Raw genomic sequence first — 19,298 nt, 5'->3', positions numbered from 1 at the left:
CAGTGAGAGCCCTTATGCTCTTGCTGAAGAAAAGAATGAGAACAATGTCTATTTAATATCATAGAAACAATATGAAAAAGAGATGTTAAAAATGCCATAAAAATATTCAGGGCTCCTGGTTATGAAAATAAAATCTAATTTCAGTAGTCTCCTTAAAATCTCTGTCATTTCAGCTAGCTTAGGTTTTGATTGAGACTATGGCAGCAATAATACCTTTCCTGTGTAGTTTCTCAAATGTCTTTTGAGAAATAAATTCCTGTTGTAACTTCCGATTTTTTTCTTTTTCTTTCCTTTTTTTTTTTTTTTTTTTTGGTTGTTTTAAATGAACACTAATCACGGGACAACTCTATTGGAAAACAGACTTAAATCACCTCATATTCAGGGAATTAGAGTGTCTAGTTGATCATTTATATTGACTGGAAACACAGTAAAAAATTAAAATGTTCTTGTTGAATTAGGCTTCTACCTTTTAAATTTCTATAAAAAGATGATCTTAGGCAGATTCAATTTTTCATGTTTCTATAAAACATTTACGTCCTATGCATTTTTTTTTTTAAGAAACCACAGTTTCAGATTCAGATAAATGTTAGACTTTACCAAAGGCAAAAGTCTGAGTAAGTTTTTAACTCTCTAATGTCTGACAGGGTCTCTTCAGCAAATTGTGTGCTTCCTTAGATTTATTTACACAGAGAAACTGATGGATGAAAGACAGCACAAAAGTTATGTAAGAATAGCAGAGTAGAAGCGAAATAGCATGGGAAAAATACAGGCACTGCATTCTACATGAAAAGTAACTTTAAAAAATATTGAAATGCAAATGAAAATTCTTAGCCCATTTCAAAATTAGTCAGTATAACGTCTCATATTGGGAAGAGTACCTGATGTTGACGGTACTGTTAGGGACTGCCTTCCAGCTCCCAAATGCCCAGCAGTCAGACACGCTTTAGAATTAAACATTTAAACATTAAAAAAAAAAAAAAAAAAAAAAAAGGACACAGGCTTTTTCCTGATAGTTAAAACTAAAGACTGTACTACTACAGAAATTGGTCTACCACCATGGAGCATACAGGTAACTCTAGTGTTTCTAACACAACATATTGAGCCTTTTAAGTCAGAGACAGAAGCCAAGCAAAGCCATTGTTTCAAATATACCAAGAAGTGTTTAAATGAGTGTCAGGAAGCCCCTCTGGAAAGGAACAAATACAAAACCTGCTTCTATTTCATAAATGCTGAAAAATTTGTTAAACACTGCTATATTCTGAATAATTAAGCCATCATGTTACCTTATTTTACCCATCCTTTAGGCAAACAATATGACAACATCTAGGGTAAAAAGGCAGGAGATAATAAAAAGATTAAACAGATCTTGTATTGCACTATTTTAGCTTGTGAAACCTTTTACATATGACAAAGATTATGAACATTCATGTAATTCATTTCCATAGACTTAGAATGTGAGCGTCTAGAGGGAATTTCACCAAGCAATCTCACTTCTGAAAGAACAGACAAGGTACTTAGAGCATTCACTTTTAGAAAAATAAGCAAAAAAAAAAAAAAAAAAAAGGCTAATAAAGTTTTATAACACATCCTATGTAAGCATGATGCTTACAGAGATGTAAGAAGAAGACAGAGATGTATTTTAATGGATTTCAGAAATACAGTTTTAGAATACTAGAGCATGTACTTAAATAAAAAGAAAGATTCAAGAACCTTCAAAAAAATTTCTTCCTCAACTATAATTAGCTCAAATACAGGTATTTTCAATTATATGTGCAATGACTTACTTCACAGAGCACAACAAATGATTGATGAATTCAGAATTAAACTAGATGGAAGCTAAGATCCTGGCTAAAGTACTTCTGTTACCGTACAAACCAAGATATAGCTGGACATCATTTAAGTGTCCACTCCTACTTGCACTGAAGTTCATAGAATAACTGCAAAAAATATCAAGTGACAGAATGGTAGTCTAACAATTCCAAACAGCAGCAGTTATCTATCACAGTAAGAAACATCAAATAGCAGAATATTAAGTATGCTATCATGCCCCTGAAACCCCCTCTGCTCATGAGAAAATGAGCTCTACTCTGAGAGCAAGGCATTGCTGTGGAAATTCAAGGAAAAATTCCAAATTTTCATACCTTCTTTCCTTAAGAAGCTAAGTAGCAAAACCAAGCCTGATAACTGCATCATTACCCCTTGATTACACTGAGGAAAGCAATTAAATTAATAATTTATAATTTATTAGTAATATTCAGACTCTTGCAATTATTAGTAGCATTTGTCTTCTCACCTATGCCTAGAAAGCTAAAGTTTCTTTCAAAAATACGATATCCTATTACATACCTATCTCTACTAATTTTAAATACCTCTCTCAAATCCAGCCTCACAGGTCCATAGCTAGACTCAGCAAAATTTCTTTACCAACATATCTCTAAAATGATATTTTAGCCTATAGCAGGTTTTACAGTTAAAAACATGAATCAGAAGATAAAGCTAACTGAACAAATTCCATCTCCAAATCTTTTTCCCATTTGGAAAGTGGTAGTTTGAACATTGCCAATACAATTGCTAAATGATTAAGTTAAAAATCATATGCAACCAAAATGGTTTAGTGACTAGTTATTTGTAGAGAAATCTATAATGTTACTGCTTAACACGTCAGTACAAACTCCACTAGCTCTTGTAGTTACACTGCATTTATTAGTCTTATTATTGGTATTGGATGAGGAAGATATTTGCTATAAGCACAAATGAAATCTAATAAGCAATTTGTAACATTGTTTTAGTTTTTGAAGAAGGTGACCTTCTTCATTAAGATATCCTTACTAATTTTAAATATTTTATTAAGTAAAAAGTGCATAGGAATAGTATACTAAATAACCAAACCTAAGAAATAATATAGATCTGCTGCACGTACTGAGTCGAAAGAGAAAAAAATTACTCCTTATACAGTTGCTTACCATACAAAAAATTAGTCATATGATACGAGAAACTTTCATTTAAAAGATTTACTTCAGAATCTCATGTGAATGGGTAAGTAATTAGTTTTTAAATACTATAGATGACTACTATAATACAGCAATATTTTCTCCAAACAAGAATTTAATAATTAGAATCTCAGAAATATCAAATTATGGATAAAGATCCCATTGAACTGGAGCATGACAATTGCCTATAGACTAGTGATAACAAGTGATTATGTTCTGCATGGCAATAATCTAAGAAAGTAAGATAAAAGCTTGGTCCTTCAGATGAAATTTCTTAAAAATATTGAGGAAACACAGCTCACATATCACGAGCTCAAAGTGAAGTTTTGGCAAAAACAGCTAATCCTTGGATGCATCCGCACAGTGAACTAGAGCAAGGAAGAGATTTTACATCTACCTGTACAGCATACTGATGAGACTAATGATCAAGTACCAAATGCAGTGCTAGAGTCAACACTGTGAAAAATTTCAGAAGTTTGAAATGCTACAGCAATGGTAACAAAAATTATTCAAATATCAGAGAAATTAACTACAGTGAAACACAACTACCTCAAACTTTTAGCTTATCAGAAAGATCTTATGAAGTTTAACTACTTTCAATGGAAGAAAATACCATGCACTACCAGATGTTGAAATGAATAATAGATTATTCTCGGACAATAATAGATTATCATCAGATAAAGAAAGCAATGGGAAATAGGAAGGAACCCCAAATGGAAGCAGTAATCAAACTTAATTAAAAAAAATTGTTGAAAATAATCAATCAAATAAAACTTTTAACGACAGAGTAGCAAGAAAAGTGATAGCTTCCTCACACCTTGACATTTTCATATCAGATTCAGATGTCTTTCTAGAAAACACACTTTATTGAAACAACTTATTGGGCTCTACTATGAAAGAAAAAATAAGCAATTTGTAATTCTCTGTCAGAGGTCTGAATAGATGATCTAAATGTACTTTCTGGTATTAAGGTCTAAACTAACTAAACACTGCTGTATAACAAGCAGGTGTAACAACCCCAATATTTAAAGATATTATGTCTCATTGAGACATAATTATGAGTTACTTCAGTTACTCCCATGTTTATGAAACTAGTTCAGCTGAAATTTCTCATGAATTATTTTTACGCTTTTAGATTTTTTTTTAGTTAATTTTAACATCAGATCTACTAAATAGAAGTGCACTGTTTAAATGTATATTAAAAATTGCAACCAGAAGTCACTGGAATATCGAGAAACAGAATTAAGAACAGGAAAACTTTCTTTTTCCCCCGACATGAGTTTTTTCACTTGCCCACTTGGCAGCTGGGCATTAAATTATTGAGAAAAAACAATTATCTCAATGAGAGTTCAGTAATATAAGGAGTCTAGTCAGGAGAAATAATAAGACAGAAGATACGACTGAAGGATGAGCATTGGCTTCGGGAACTGGAGACTAGAAACTAGTACTGGAGTGAGCAGCTAAGTAGGAGGACAGGGAGAAATCTGGAACGTAGAAACAATGGAGGGCACTTATTAAGTAAAACAGTATTTTGCTCTTCGCTGAAGAGTTAGGAGAGGGTATTAATCACTTCAATTAAACAAAAAACAAATTGTGATGATATCAAGTTCTGCTTGTTTTTTCAGAGCAGGATGACTGAAAGCATGAAGTGTTTTCTAAGTGGTAATGATCACCTGAAGACCTTTCCCCTTTACTATTATAATTCTCAGATGACACTGATACAAAATGTTCACTAAACAAGCAAAAAACCTTACTATGTATGTCTAAAACATACTATCAGAGTTGTGAATGTGTAAAGGTAATACTTACTTGGTATGTGTCCCATAGCCTGATGGTACACCGTAAGGGGACTTCCCTCATCAGCAAGTTATTCATCCAACGGAAAGCAAATTGCAAGTATTTCACTTCATGCTGATCCAAGTGCCTATGAACTTGTTCTGAAGACAGAATAAACAGGCATTTTCTTCAGTCCATAAATATTAAATTCACTGTCCAAAAAATAAAACACTCTTCCCATCCCAGACAGATAAAATTTGGTGGTGCATACACATTCTTACAACTAAATGAAAATCTAAAAAGTAGAAATGACTAATTAAACATTACACCGGATCTAGTTTTCTGCCTCTAGACGGCTTAAACAATTAAACAACTGAACAACTGCTCTTAGCTGTGATATTTTAAATTCTGTTACTGTTTGAAAGCTGAGATACTCACCTGCATGGGTGCACTTTTAAGTGATCTCATCAACCCCTGCATAATCCCTCTCCTTCTCAGTCGCTATGCGTACAAGTAAGTACAACTGCATTACCATTGCATACTGTGCCTATAAACTTGCATTTAATAGTTTTAGAAGAAAGAATGGTGTGATCCATGTTCCACTATCCATAATAACCCCCACTTTTCAGTCCCAATACCCAGTGACTTTCATCCTTTCTCTACAAACCTAATGTCCTTGCATCACCTTCTCCCCTTCTTTCCTGGGCTCCCCACAAGCTCCTCAGCTCATGCACTCCAAGGATCTAGCTGTAGCCAGCCCTCCAAAAGGAACAGCTACCTGCTGGCCTTGCTCTGCAGCCCTTCCTCAGCAGCATTACTAACTTGGGTCACTTTCTTCTCTATCAACAATCGAGCTGATAAAAGTTGTGGAATTCCGCACGGTTAGAGCTTGTTGTCCCTCTGTAAAATGGTGAGGCAGTAAGTTTTCAGCCTGAAAAGTTACTGGAAGGAGGGACAGGTATGGTAATCGCATATGCCCTGTTACCTTAGAGAAACAGACTTAAAAATAGATCAAGGCAATTTATACTTAAAAGTGCGGATTTTGAAGGGAGTACAAGCTTCAGAAGTTCTTCTATTTTCATTTTCCACATGGTTAGATGCCTTCACGCCTCACAGCCACTAACAGCTATTCAGGCAAAGTGCAGAATTACTACCATGCATCTGCATTTGCTCAGGCAAATTTACCCAAAAGTTTAATATGCTGAAGTGAGATACTATGTTAATGTTATCTTAAAAATATCAAATTTAGATACCTATATTGCAGACTACTAATTAGATAATCCACTACACCAAGCAGGATACAAAAAGTCAGCTTTATTTTTAACAGAAGTCTTAATTCTCAAATACTACCTAACACTTTTGTTCTTCACATAGCAGAAACAAATCACACTTGATTACTCACAGCCATTTAACTTAAGTAACGAAGAACAATAAACTGTGTAAACTGTGATATTTCAACTACAGTTTTTAATAGCCTTAATTAATTTTTTGAAAGTTGCTTTCTGCTCTATGTTAAAAAACAGTCTACTAAACTCTATGCATTATATACAATTGATACAAGACTGGAATACAAAATACATTGATTTTCAGGCTCATTCTTTCTATTTTGTAAGTAATTGTAAGTAGAAGCTATTTTACTGATAAAGGTAATTCTCAATTTAAATTTTCCATTTCTGGACATAAGTATGTATATGCAATGAACAAGCAAGAGATAATTATTGCCAACCTTCAGACCTCAAGTATTTTTCATGAAATACTTATACTGCAGTTTCTGATAATAAAATTATGCTACGGTTTTTAAAAACACAGTCTTTATAAAAAATGCAAAAGAATCAAGAATTTTATTTAATACGTTTCCCAATAGTTTCAATAAATCTATACACAAAGAAAATTTTGGTTAAGTAGATTGTCTGATTAATATAAAATACATGCATTCTGAAGTACTGTATCACCAGAAGAACTTAAATATTTCGTGTACTACATAAAATGCTTTTATAATTATTCAGAATTTGAGTAAATTAAGAGCGGGGAGATCACAAAAGTCACAAAATTACATTACTACATCTATCATCTGATAAATCCAAGAGGAAAAATGAAAAGAACCTGGTACAGACTGCCAAGGATTAAATTTATTAATATTATTATTATTAATGTGTAAACAGGACAACACACACTTCCACAGTTAGATATTCATTAATCTAACAAGGGCTAAAAGTTTCTGACACAGCAGAACATTGCAAAACTTTAGGCCTGCACAACTTCCACTTCAGCATGAGCCCGTGATTTTACAAAGAAAGAAGCGGACTTAATCTTCTTAGCTTCCATCAACTGCTTTCAAGAAAAATGAGGAAAGTTTGAGACTCTAGTAACTGCCTCTAAGAAATATTACGAACCTCCAGTTACTGGTAAAGCACAAGATTCTAGCTACCAGAAGGATGGGAGACTACAGTGGATTACTAATAAGATGCTACAAGTTTTTACTACGCTATTTGCATAACAGTTAGCCCTAAAAAGTAAGTAAGGAAGTATCTCTAAAACCGAGGTATGTAAATATGAGGGATTTGTAGAGAGTGTAGATACATACCTTACTACTAGAATGAACACTGATTTCATATGGAAATATTTTCATTAGTGTCTTATACTGACATCCAGGATGACTTGGATCTTTAGCTTCTTAGGTACACTTGACAACGCTGAGTTTTTATCATCAAAGTATTTGAGGTCACTTTTCTACATCAACATATTAAGGAAGCCTATCTGATCCTTCCTTTAACAAAAATAAATCAAGAAACAAACTTGTGACAAGTTTGAGAATTAAGATAACCAAAATTCTGTTAAGAAATCAATTAAGAATGCATATTCCTGGATTAAAAAAAGAAAAAAAAAGAAAGAAAGAAAAAAGAAATTCTACATTAAAAAAAAAAAAAAAAGAAAACCTTTTGCCCTGTGTAAATCCAGGAAAAAAAAAGAAATAAATGTATTTCTTTAGAGTCAGTTTAATCAGGGGGTCTATCAACACTAAAACATTCTAGCCTATAATAATTTACTGAATGGCAGCAAGAGTGATCACAATCTGGATATCCTAGCTGTGCATTTGCATTATTTAATATCTTTGGAACACTTGAAATTAAACTTAGGTCTGAGTATAAAAAACTATACCTCATTGGAAAATAAATACACCACCTACATTTACCTTGTCCTACATATACATTCTCAGGTATGCATATATTTCCAACTAAATACTAACATAGGAATTTATATACATACAAAACTATGAAAAAGCTTACCTATACTTGTCATCTAAAGAAAATAAAATTTGATTAGTATTAACAGCAACATTATAAAATTTAACAAAACAGTCTACAGAGCAAACATGCAATCGACAAATAACGTGGCTCTGATGGAGTTGGTATTAGCCAATGCCTACTATTCCAATCGCCTACTCTTCTAGTATCTAGTAATTCAGTGTTTTCAGTTCTATTGGCCATCTTTGTTACATAGATGCAACTAAGACCAAAATATTTAGAAATGGAATATAAAAAGGTGAACATTGCTATTCCCGATTGATTAGCCTGTAAATGTTGGCTGCTATTCAAACTGTGGTAAGTGATAGTTTAATATAGGCAGGATGTAGTTGGCGGGGAGGAGGGGAAGAGTAATCCTGGAAGGATGCAGTATATCCAAAGTACTCATGTTCCTTCCCCTCCTTCCCTGCCTTTTTCTTTTTCCAAGTTTGGAATCTCTAATCTTTTCTAGTTTTACATTTTATTTTAAATGTAGATAGATGATAGTTTTCTTCTTCATCTATTTTATCACATGGAATTTGTAAGTGTTACAAATTCTAGAATGTAACCATACATTTGTTTAAAAGTATTTTAGCAATTACAGACATTTTGCAAATTCTTGAATTATTGCTCTGTTGGCACATGTACTTCACATCTTCATTTAAAAAAAGATAAAATATTTTCCTCTGCAACTTTAAACCTATATAAAATGTCATCACCTTTCAAATTCTGGATTTTAACAACATAAACAAAAAATATAGACAAAATGCTGTAGCTGTCCATATGATTTTGAACAGATACGTGATACAGTTGTAAAGCCTCTGTACTGAAAAAAGAAAATAATTACTTGTAATTTACATGAAAAGCAGTATAAGTAACAGAGTTTTCTTTTTCAAATACAACAGAAAATACCCTGAAGGAATCTGAGATGAGAATGAAATGAAATACACTGGAGAATTTGAGAATTAAGGACAAAAGGGACAAGAAGAGGAAAATTGATAAATTTTTTTTTCAGGCTGAGTACTCAGCCTTCAAGTATTATACTATAATACAGTTAAATATAGCAAGCACATCTCAGAGATGAAAATTTTTTCAACCAGATACAGTTTTTTTTCAGAGATGAAAAGCTTTTCAACAAGATACAATTTTTCACCTAAAAAAAATACAAACAGTTTTCTGTTTGTACATTACTGAGTGTATATGCACGTGCCAGAGGCAGTCCCTGTATAGTAGTGCACACGCAGTGCCTATGCCACCTCCCTGGCTCTGTGCCACACACAAACATAAGGGGACCTTGTATGCTTTCTAGTCTTCATTCTCTCAACTGCAAAAAGTGTCCAGGAATGCTAAAAACAAACAAACAAACAAACAAACAAACAAACAAAAAACCCGCTAAGAATGAATAGCAAATGCACACACAGATAATTTATCTGTATCTACAGAAAAATTGTAGAGAGTGTGTTTTTGAGACCACTCCAAATAAAATATATGTACGCATACCTATATACACATATGCAGTTTTTCCAACGCCACTATAGATGGCAAAACAATCACTGGATCATACAACCGAATGAACGCTCGTCCAAGCCAAGCACTGTGTTCTGAATGCCCAAAGCATTATCCAGCTGTTGCAAGGTATGAATTCAAGTTTTGAATGACCACCCAGCAGGTGCACGAAATAAGTGTTAGTCCACAACACCTCTGAGCCATTGCAGAGCCTTGATTGTTTATGAAGGCTCCCATTTGAGACAGGCAACAAGTGCTCATACAGTCAATTATCTGGTTTTACAGTCTCTGTTCACAAAGCAATCCCTTATAACTTCTCATCCACAGACATGAACAAACATAAGAGATCTTTACCAGCTTCTTCTCCTGTGTAAATAAAATGCCAGAGTATGCTTAATGGAAAGATTCGCAGTGAGGCTTTGCCTCTGGAAATCTGAAAAGATGAACAAGCATTTTAATTTTAATCAGATTTCCTTCTTAGGGGGTTATGAAAAGTTTGGCAGAAAACTCTACAGAAGGTCTGGCATGTCTTGCTGGCCACCGGAACAAGCTAACCTCAAGGTAACCGCACCTGGAAAGGGATGTGGCGCACTGCATTGTGAACAGGCTGCCTGAAGCAGCTCCACCTGCCCATTCACGGCCTTAAGGCCTTACCTGACAAAGCTCCTGAGAGAGGTGTCCTCAGACCGGCTGCACTTTAACAGGAGCACGATGGTCTCATGACACCTCGACGCACTGCTCTGCGCGTGAACAGAGGTCTAGAGCTCCCAGATCACCAAAACGAGCTCTCCAAATAGGAATATGATAAGTATCTGTTATTGATCTAGTTGACAGAAGTCAGGTAGAACACATTCATATGCACACTTTGTTTAATGTTTGCTGACAACAGGGGATGAACTTTCTAAGGAAAGCTGATTAGTACATTCACAAAATGGAAGACACATAATCAGAAGTAAAACATGGTACATATTCATTTCAAATCATGTAGGTAACTTCTTGGTCCAGAACAATCATGCAGAAACTCATTTTGACACTGAGCCAAGACTGAAATAGGAATCCAATAGAATGCAATTTTGCTGGATATTCTGGAAGAAGGAATATCCAAAATAACCAATTTTTTGTACTAGATTTGATGAGATCAGGTCATATTTGGAGTATTTTGTATTCTGTGAATCACCATATTCAATTAAGGTGTTCTGTAGGACATCACAAACCTGATTACAAAGATGTTCCAGTCAGTACATGAAGTAGGCATGTTCAAAAAAGATGTGAACCAGTCTCCCTTTTGCAAAGACTACATTGCTAGTATCAACATCATTATCTTGAACTGGAAATGGAAGTGAACTGTTTCAAGATAGATATCTAGTTTTTCTTTTTCTTTCTTTTTTTTTTTTTTTTTTTTTTTTTTTGGCGACAGAAAAAGCTCATTAGAAAATTCTGAACTCTGTAATTGCCAGAGTATGTGTAACACTCATCTGCTGGTTAAAAACAGCAGCTAAATGAAAACAAATGGAAATGGTAGAATTGGAAGGTCTAGTATAGTCCAGTCCTGCGAGATTATATCTAGTACAGACTAATTAGAAGCAATCAACTGTTGTGTAAAATACATTAAAAGGGAAGAGGGCAGAAGTATGCAAAGGAAGGAAGAGGAGAAAGAATTGCATTAATTTGAAACTTCTACAACATTCTCAAAGGCTTATTTTACATTGCAGATAAGAATAGTATGGCAAGTGAATCCAATTGACAGTATCTGTTAAAGCATCAGTATTTGCTCTGGAACTTCTGAAGCTTGTAGCAACTCACAGACATTACACGCAACCAAAGTGTAAGTATGAGAAGAATGCGTTCTATATGAAATACCTGAAAAAGCCCTAAAATTAAGAATAACTTTTAAAGTATGAAAACATCCAGTTTGGATACTGAAAAGGTCTATTCCAGGTCCCAGCAAGTGTAAGATTAATCTCATAGGGGAAAGGGAGTTCATTTTTCATTAGACCACAGGTCCAGCTCATTTACATGAAAGTACAGTGCCTTGATTTTGTAAAAATTCAAGTTTTAGGTTAGAAAGGTGAACCAGGGCCCCCATTACCATGAAAAAAGTGAGAAAACACTATTTAAAATGCTTCTTTTGGTCTTGCTGGACTACTCATGACTAGAGATCAGACATCAGTAACAGCACCAATTTCATTTACAGAATGACTTGAGAAAATAAGAAAACTAAAAAACACCAAGGTGACAGCTTATAACATTACTATGATTTTTAAATAAGTAGTAACAAACTCATAATCCTTTTCCATTGTTGCACAAATATTAAACAGTTTTTTTACAACTGAAAATCATGACAAATAATTAAAATAATCTTTCATCTTACCTTTCCATTCTTTCATGTACTTTAAATGCTAGTCAGTGATATTCACACTATCAAAAAGTGTGAATCAAAACATTCAAGAAACGTTTTAATCATGAGTTGCAAAATGTTAGTAATTCATAAGCTATTTTGATTTAATTATTTGCACAAAAATGAAACCAACAAGGCAATTTCTCATATAGCTTATAGATAAAAATAAGTTATTCCCCAAAGAATGAAATGCAAGATTAGAGTGATATAAATTCTATAACTTTTTAAAAGACTTTTCTTTCCTTAGAGCAGTAATTATAGATTTATAGCCAGAAGGAACCATTATGGTCATCTGTTCTGACTTTGTGAATGATACAAAGCACAGAATATTTTCTGCAGAAAATACTATGAATCTCCTCTGTTAAATACTTTCAGCTTCTATAAATGTAAAATACAAGTTTTAACAAGTCAATACATATTTAACTACATTTATCAATATTTACATGTATTTTATTGTAAACATAAAAATACTAATTGTTAAAATTATCTGAAATACAATTAACCTAAGAATTTCTGAATGATAAACAGGAAATATTTATATAGAGAAAGAAGAAAAGTAAGTGTACTGCATCTTCATGAAGATGAATACAATTCTTTGAGGACAACACAAGAGTAACTCCTCTGATACCAACCCAAAATGAACATAAAAAAGGAGCCAACCTCTACAATCCAGCTAGATACAATCTTGGAATTATATAAGCATATGGAAACCCCAGAAAGCAGCACATAATTAAAATTATAATTCTCCTTCTAAAACATACCAAGTTAATACAAATTTTATTCAAGGTTTACTAACTGCTTGCTCTGAAACATCCTTCTGTGTACAATCACTTGTCTGTGAAAAGGCTTCTTCAGAGAAAACACTGAGAGATCATCTGTGTTTTTTATTCGTATTTTTTTAAAATTTACAGAAATTTCTGAACTTAAAGCCATTTTATGCTGGCAGATTGTTCTTTCAAAACAACATAATTCCTGGTGTTAAAGTTTTGTTGTTGTTCCTGTTGTTGTTTTATTCCCCAGTAGTATGAGGTAGTTTATATTCTTCTTGGAAATTTGGACAACAGTATATGGAAGCAGAAAAGAAATAGGAACATTAATTCTCCCTGAACATAGGAGTATTTCAGCAGCCTTTAGTCTCTAAGAGAAATGACTATACAATGTTAGTTCATTAAAGGTTGATGCGATGAGGAAGGCTAAGGTCCATTTGGAATTAAATCTGGTAAGTGATACCAAGGACAACAGGAAGGGCTTCTTCAAATACATCAGCAGCAAGAGGAGGACTAGGGAAAATGTGGGCCCGCTCCTGAATGGGGCAGGGGCCTGGTGACAAAGGATACAAAGAAGGCAGAATTACTGAATGCCTTCTTTGCTTCACTCTTCACTGCTAAGGGATATGCAGCCTCTGTGTTGATTGAACTTTTTAAATTACAGAGAAAAAATCATTTTCCTTTTTTGTTTACAAATATCTGAAATCTCTCACAAAGGCAAAATATTAACCAAGACAAACATATTTTCTTACTGTAAAACTTATTAGCAAGCTGCTCAGTATATTGTTACACATATAGACTAATTTGTTTGGTTTAAAATTTTAATTTGGGGTTTTCATACAACTGATGACAAAACTATGGTAGTAGGTGACATTTGATCAATCTTCGTTATGTATTCAATCATACTAATGATTTCTGAAGTACAGATTACTTAACTGTGTGCGCAAAACTATGTTCATGATTAACTATATTGAAAGCATTGTACTGATACCTCCAATTTGGAACTAAAATTGTTCTTAAGTATATGAAATAAAGTTTAATTGTAATAGTAAAAAAGACTTGCTTTCTTTATATTGTATAGAAACATTCTGAATTGGAAATGCAACTTACTTAGAATTCCCTGCTGCTGTTGAAAATTATACTGATTAATATCGTCTTTCTCTGTTCGCCCATCTTTATACAACAGCTTGGTGCTGAAGTGATTAAAAATCCTGTAAGCATTCCATAATCGTTTCAATTAATTTGAGCCCTATAAGTGCTTCAGTTTTTCATTTTAGTAATGTCAACTTATTTAGCTCTTCAGTATTTACCTTCATCTGATTTTATGATAACAACCGTATTATCCTGTACACTTTCACACGTTGCTCACTGGGTATTGTAAGCAATATTATTCATTTAACACTACTTTTAAAGTATACTTTTATGTTTTACCATGAAGAATATATGTCTATGCTATTAATGAGTTCAGAAATCTTGGCAAGATTTACGACTGACTGTAAAATTGATCATAACTTACTGATCTGTATAAACGCTAACTTTTAAATATTAAAGAACTATTATTTTCAGAGCAAAATTAAAAAAAAATACGATGCAAAACTTGGAAAGTATTAAGAAAAATTAATACTATGAACGTTCACAGTTATAGTGTAGGAGAATAGTCTATAAATGGTTTTCATCAGACACTGTTATCACTGTTATTTATTGTACTTTGAATGTTAACATGTAAATTCAAGTTCCACCCAGAAATACAGGCTGTATATTTAGCTTTTGACCTCCTGTGCTCAGATAGTAGATCTGAGTAACACTCTGAGAACCAACAACACAGGATTCTCCTATGTTTGTGAAATAATTACTTTTTCCTGCTTATTATTAAAACTCTTTTGCCCCCTTTTTGTTCTGGGGGTCACAGAACTGTTGCTTTCATTCGCAAACTGAGGCAATTAGTTCTCCCCTTCTTCCTCCTCTGGCATGTATTTAGTGCTTTTGCTCTGAAATCAGCCTCTTGACATTTTTAATATCAGAGTCTCAGCTTTGGAATCAGCCTCTTGGGGTTTTTCTAGTATGAGTGTATCACACACATCTTGTATGTATGAAGAGGATATTTTCTCAAAGTCCTAAAGTCCTAGTAGCTGTACATTTAGTGAGCTAGACAGGGAGAATGTAATTTGGAAAAATGTTCGGTCTTCTGCCAGTAATTTTAATTTTGTATAGGTCCTTCTAAGGCCTTTTCTTTAATACTTTTATTATAATGCTTGCAAGAGATTAATTTACCCAGGTATGAAAAGCAAACTAATTCTGGACTGAAATACAATTAGTCTGTAAATCTTTCATAAGGATCCCTACTGTTACTTGAAGCAGAATTGTGTATGCTGCTGAATATTACACATTAAGCCAAAGTTCTGAAAAAAATCCTAAATGATTTCTGGACTCCAAAAAACTCCAAAACAATCCCCCACACAACTCTTTTAGATCCAATGCTCCAATTACACAGACATTACAAAAAATAATTCCATATACACTAATCATACTCTAATGGAGGATGCTTTATAAATAAGAAACCATAATATGACACATAAACACCAAATACTGTATCAGATAATCTTTTAGATTTAACTACATAGAATGGTGCAAATAAACAAGCACCTTCACTGCGTATAAATAAAAATACAGTAAAAAATTAAAGTTTTTAAATTGACTAGGTTTCATAAAGGACTTGCCTTGCACATATATATGCAACAAGTATTTATATATAAAATCATATTTTCTATGTTTTATATAACAAAAATATATACAAGATATAAATTAAAGTTCATGAAATAGAAGTACTTTATTACAAGTTGCTTGGTTAAGAAGTCATTATTTGTGCCACTATTCAAAGAAGTGCAAACATTTGACCAACTAAAACATTTGTATCCCAAGACAGAAATAAATAAATTACAATTAGTGACACCAAGATTAATTTAGCCTGAACACTAAAAGAAAATGCATTACAGAAATTACATTCCTTTCAAAGCAAATAGAAAAAATCATTTATGCTATGGTAGCAATAAAAAAAAATAATAAAAATAAAGTAGTAAAATCCTTAATATACTATACTTTCAAAAAGACATTAGAGAATATTTTAACTTCAACCAGACATAAGCAAAAATATTTTCCCGAACAGTACAATCATGTAACGATTAATAATCTACCTTTTTAAATAATTGGAATAAAGTAACATTTTGAATCCTTTCACTTAGCCCCCAAAATAACTCTACTGTTGTAAAATTTCATAAATTTCCTTTTGTACAGTCTTAAGTATCGTATCGTCAATATTTTTTATTTTTCAAGTAAAACAGAAATTGTCTCAATTATAGTATCATGTGTAAGAATACCTTTAGTTAAGACTATTTCTATAAAAAAGCTCAGCCTTCTCCAAATCAGTCTCTGAAGCTGTAATGTAATTACCAGACGTCTTTTACTATACTGAAGAAGCATGAAGCTAGTCAAATGCTAAACATCAATAAATTCTAAAAGCACAAGCCCTGAATTAATTTCTGCATTCCTATATCTACATATTTCTTTGATTTGTAGCCTAAATGAAGTAATATTAAAAGATAACATCCCATATAAGTGTGATCTTTAACAAACCATGAGATGGTTCCCAATTCACAGCAGAAAAGCGCTACGGAAAATAGAAAGGATAATTAGTTATAGCAGATACTTTATCCTATTGAGTTACCTATTGATTCTTCCTCTCAGTGTTTTTCTGTAATTCATAGAATAATCTAAATGACAACAACAAGAGGATAAATGAGATTGAATGATGTTTCTACCTTCAAATTCCATGTGTTCTGTAACAAAGTTCTATTAAAAAACTCATAAAAATTCTACTGAACAAATGATTCATTAAATGCATCTTCTGGAGTTTAAACAGGCAGAGATTATCTTTAGGTTAACAGAGTAGCTTGGCTGTTTAAGGTCTACTGCAATATTCTGTACTGTGCACACACGGACAGTTACTTTGAGAGGAGTTCTGATCCATGAGACTGGGGTAATGAAGGTTGGTTGAATCACTAATGTAATGCATCAACATTCTTCAAAGGGCAAATACCACTTTTCAAATGCTGGTAACCCATCATGATTAGCAAACAAGCTGTACAAGCTTCATCCACTCAAGCAGCTACTCATTATGTTAAGTTTCTCCTCATCATTCAGTTATTCAACATCAAGAAAATAATGTGGCACAGCAATAACATTATTTTCTCCTACAATGATCTTAATCGGCAATTAAGGATATTTACAGTAGATATAAATCAGGAGGTTCCTTTTTAAAACCAAAATTTTTGAGTTCACACCAACCAAGTATTTGCCTTTAGCAGTACATCAGAGTCAGTATAAATATAGAGAAGTAACAAAGAAAAGTACAAGAAAATACAATTTAATCAAAATATATTGTGCTTCCTCAAAAAAAAAAAAAAAAAACAAAACAGCTCACATTCTGTCTTTTATGCATCATCACTGTTACCATTCTAACAACTAAAACTTTCATTGTTTGTATATTTTGGTGTATTTTTCTCAAAAAAAGGAGAGAAACAGAGGATAAACTTCCAAGGCAACAGATACAGCCCTAAGAATATTGAAAAATGCATATCTTATTCAAACCAAAGCTTTGTCTGGATTGCTGGGGTAAATAGGTTATGAACAGCATTACAAAGTTTAACTGACTGCCTCAGAGAACAATATTGAGACCAGTACTTTCTAACATCTCTATCAGTGACCTGGAGAATGGCACAGAGGGCACTCTCAGCAGGTTCATGGACAATCCCAGATTGGGAGGAACAGGTGATATGTTGGAAGTCAGTCCTACTATTCAGAGGGAGCTCGACAGGTCAGAGAAATGGGCTGACATGAACCCTGGAAGTCCACAAGAGGCAAATAAAAAGTCCTTTATCTGGGATGGAATAGCCTCACGCAACACCACCAACTGGCTGGAAGGCAGCCGTAGACATGGGGGTCCTGGTGAACAACAGGAATACACGAATCAGCAGTGCACCCTCGCAGCACATAAAGCCAACCATATATTGAGTTTCATCAGCAAGAGGGTAGCCAGGTTAAAAGCAGCAAGCCAAAAAAAGTGATTCTTCCCCTCCATTTAGCACTTGTGAGGCCACATCTGCAACACTATGTCCAATTTTAAGACACTACAAGAGTAAGTCCAGTGGAGGGCAATCAAAGTGATTAGGCAGCTGGAGCAACCAAAGTGGTTAACAAGCTGGAGTACACAACATATAACTGGCAGAACTGTGTTTGTTTGGTTTTAAGAAGAAAAGGCTACAGATAGATTTTAGTGCTACAACTACCTAAAGAGAGAGCATAGAGGGGTGAACAGAAAAAATGGCAGTGGGCACCAGTTCCTTAAAGAGAACTTCTAATTAAAGTCAGAAAAAAATATATATTTTTTACAATGAGGGTAGTCAAACTCTAACAGTACCCAAAGAGGCTATGCAATCTCCATCCTTGGAGTTACTCAAAACTCAACCAGGCAAGGCTCTCAGGAGCCCAACCTAAATTGGCCCTGTCAACTTAGCAAGTGGTTGGCTGAGAGAGTGTAGATAACTTGACTTCCAGAGGCCTGATCCAACCTAAATTGTTCCAGGATTCTGTAATGTCTTCCAACTCTGCAGGTTTGCTTTTCAAATAAAAAGAACACAATCTTTTTAAAATACTTTATATTTTTCAAGCATTTTTATAGAATAGCAGTAATGAAATTTCACTCACTTCAAAATGTTATATTCCTCACTGTTTTTTAAAAGAATTTCCTTTAAGATCTATTATATGCTACAGATATGTCATATGGATTACATGCGCTGTAAAATATATCTACCGTAAGACAATCAATTTCTTAACATTTGGATTTTGTTTTCCTTCCTTCAGCTGTACTGCTCAAAATAAGAAGGCAAATTTAAACTACTCAATTACATAAAAAGTTTGGAGGTAATGAGGTTAATTTAAGATGTTACTTTCTAACTCTTTATGATAATAGAAAGAATCAACATTAACAAGCAAATACTCCTGATACCTAAGCATATGAAAATTAGTATTTCTAGCATAGAAAGGGTATTGTTCAGTACCCACTTTCATTTTTAAAAATCCCTGGCTGTTACTCACAGTTGTAGATACTGACATGGTCTGCTATAAATCGTAGCTCACAGTAAAATATCCCCTGTATTGATAAATTCTAGGTTGCTTCCTTTACCGAATGCTATACACTTTAGCTCAATAGAAATACTGAAGAAGAAATTGTGTCTACATGTAGTAAGGTAAATAAACAATTTTTGATGTAGTACTACTTCAATAATATCCTCTTAAATATAGTCCTATTAAGACACTACCAATTGTTTTAAATTAGACAAAAATCAGAGACAAATCCTTTACTCTCAATTTCAGCGTCTGGCAAAGGAGAGTTGAAGAGGAAAGATTTACTTGCTACAACTTTTTTTTTTCTTTACACTTTAAAGTCTTAAATATAAGTCTATTTTTATCAAGCAAAATAATGAGTTTGATCATCACAATGATATTTTTCATCTAAAACACT

The 19,298-nt window shown here is 33.4% G+C and overlaps 1 protein-coding gene across 3 annotated transcripts in view; it reads right to left on the bottom strand.

Moving 5' to 3' along the window:
* TBC1D22A (TBC1 domain family member 22A) overlaps window positions 1–19,298 on the bottom strand; it is a 186,731-nt gene that overhangs the window by 74,762 nt on the left and 92,671 nt on the right. The window contains exon 11 of one of the 3 annotated variants that reach the window (XM_062582762.1): window positions 4,800–4,927. In XM_062582762.1, the coding sequence (XP_062438746.1) occupies window positions 4,800–4,927 (128 nt within the window). Of the gene's footprint in view, window positions 1–4,799; window positions 4,928–15,846; window positions 16,386–17,297; window positions 17,720–19,298 lie in introns of those variants that run through there. The other 2 variants (XM_062582772.1, XM_062582782.1) reach the window with 2 other exon arrangements.

This window comes from Rhea pennata, chromosome 1 (assembly GCF_028389875.1).
Source record: "Rhea pennata isolate bPtePen1 chromosome 1, bPtePen1.pri, whole genome shotgun sequence".
In the NCBI taxonomy this organism is placed as follows: Eukaryota; Metazoa; Chordata; class Aves; order Rheiformes; family Rheidae; genus Rhea; species Rhea pennata.
The sequence above is the reverse complement of the archived record's forward strand: the minus strand, read 5'-3'. Positions and strand labels throughout refer to the sequence as shown.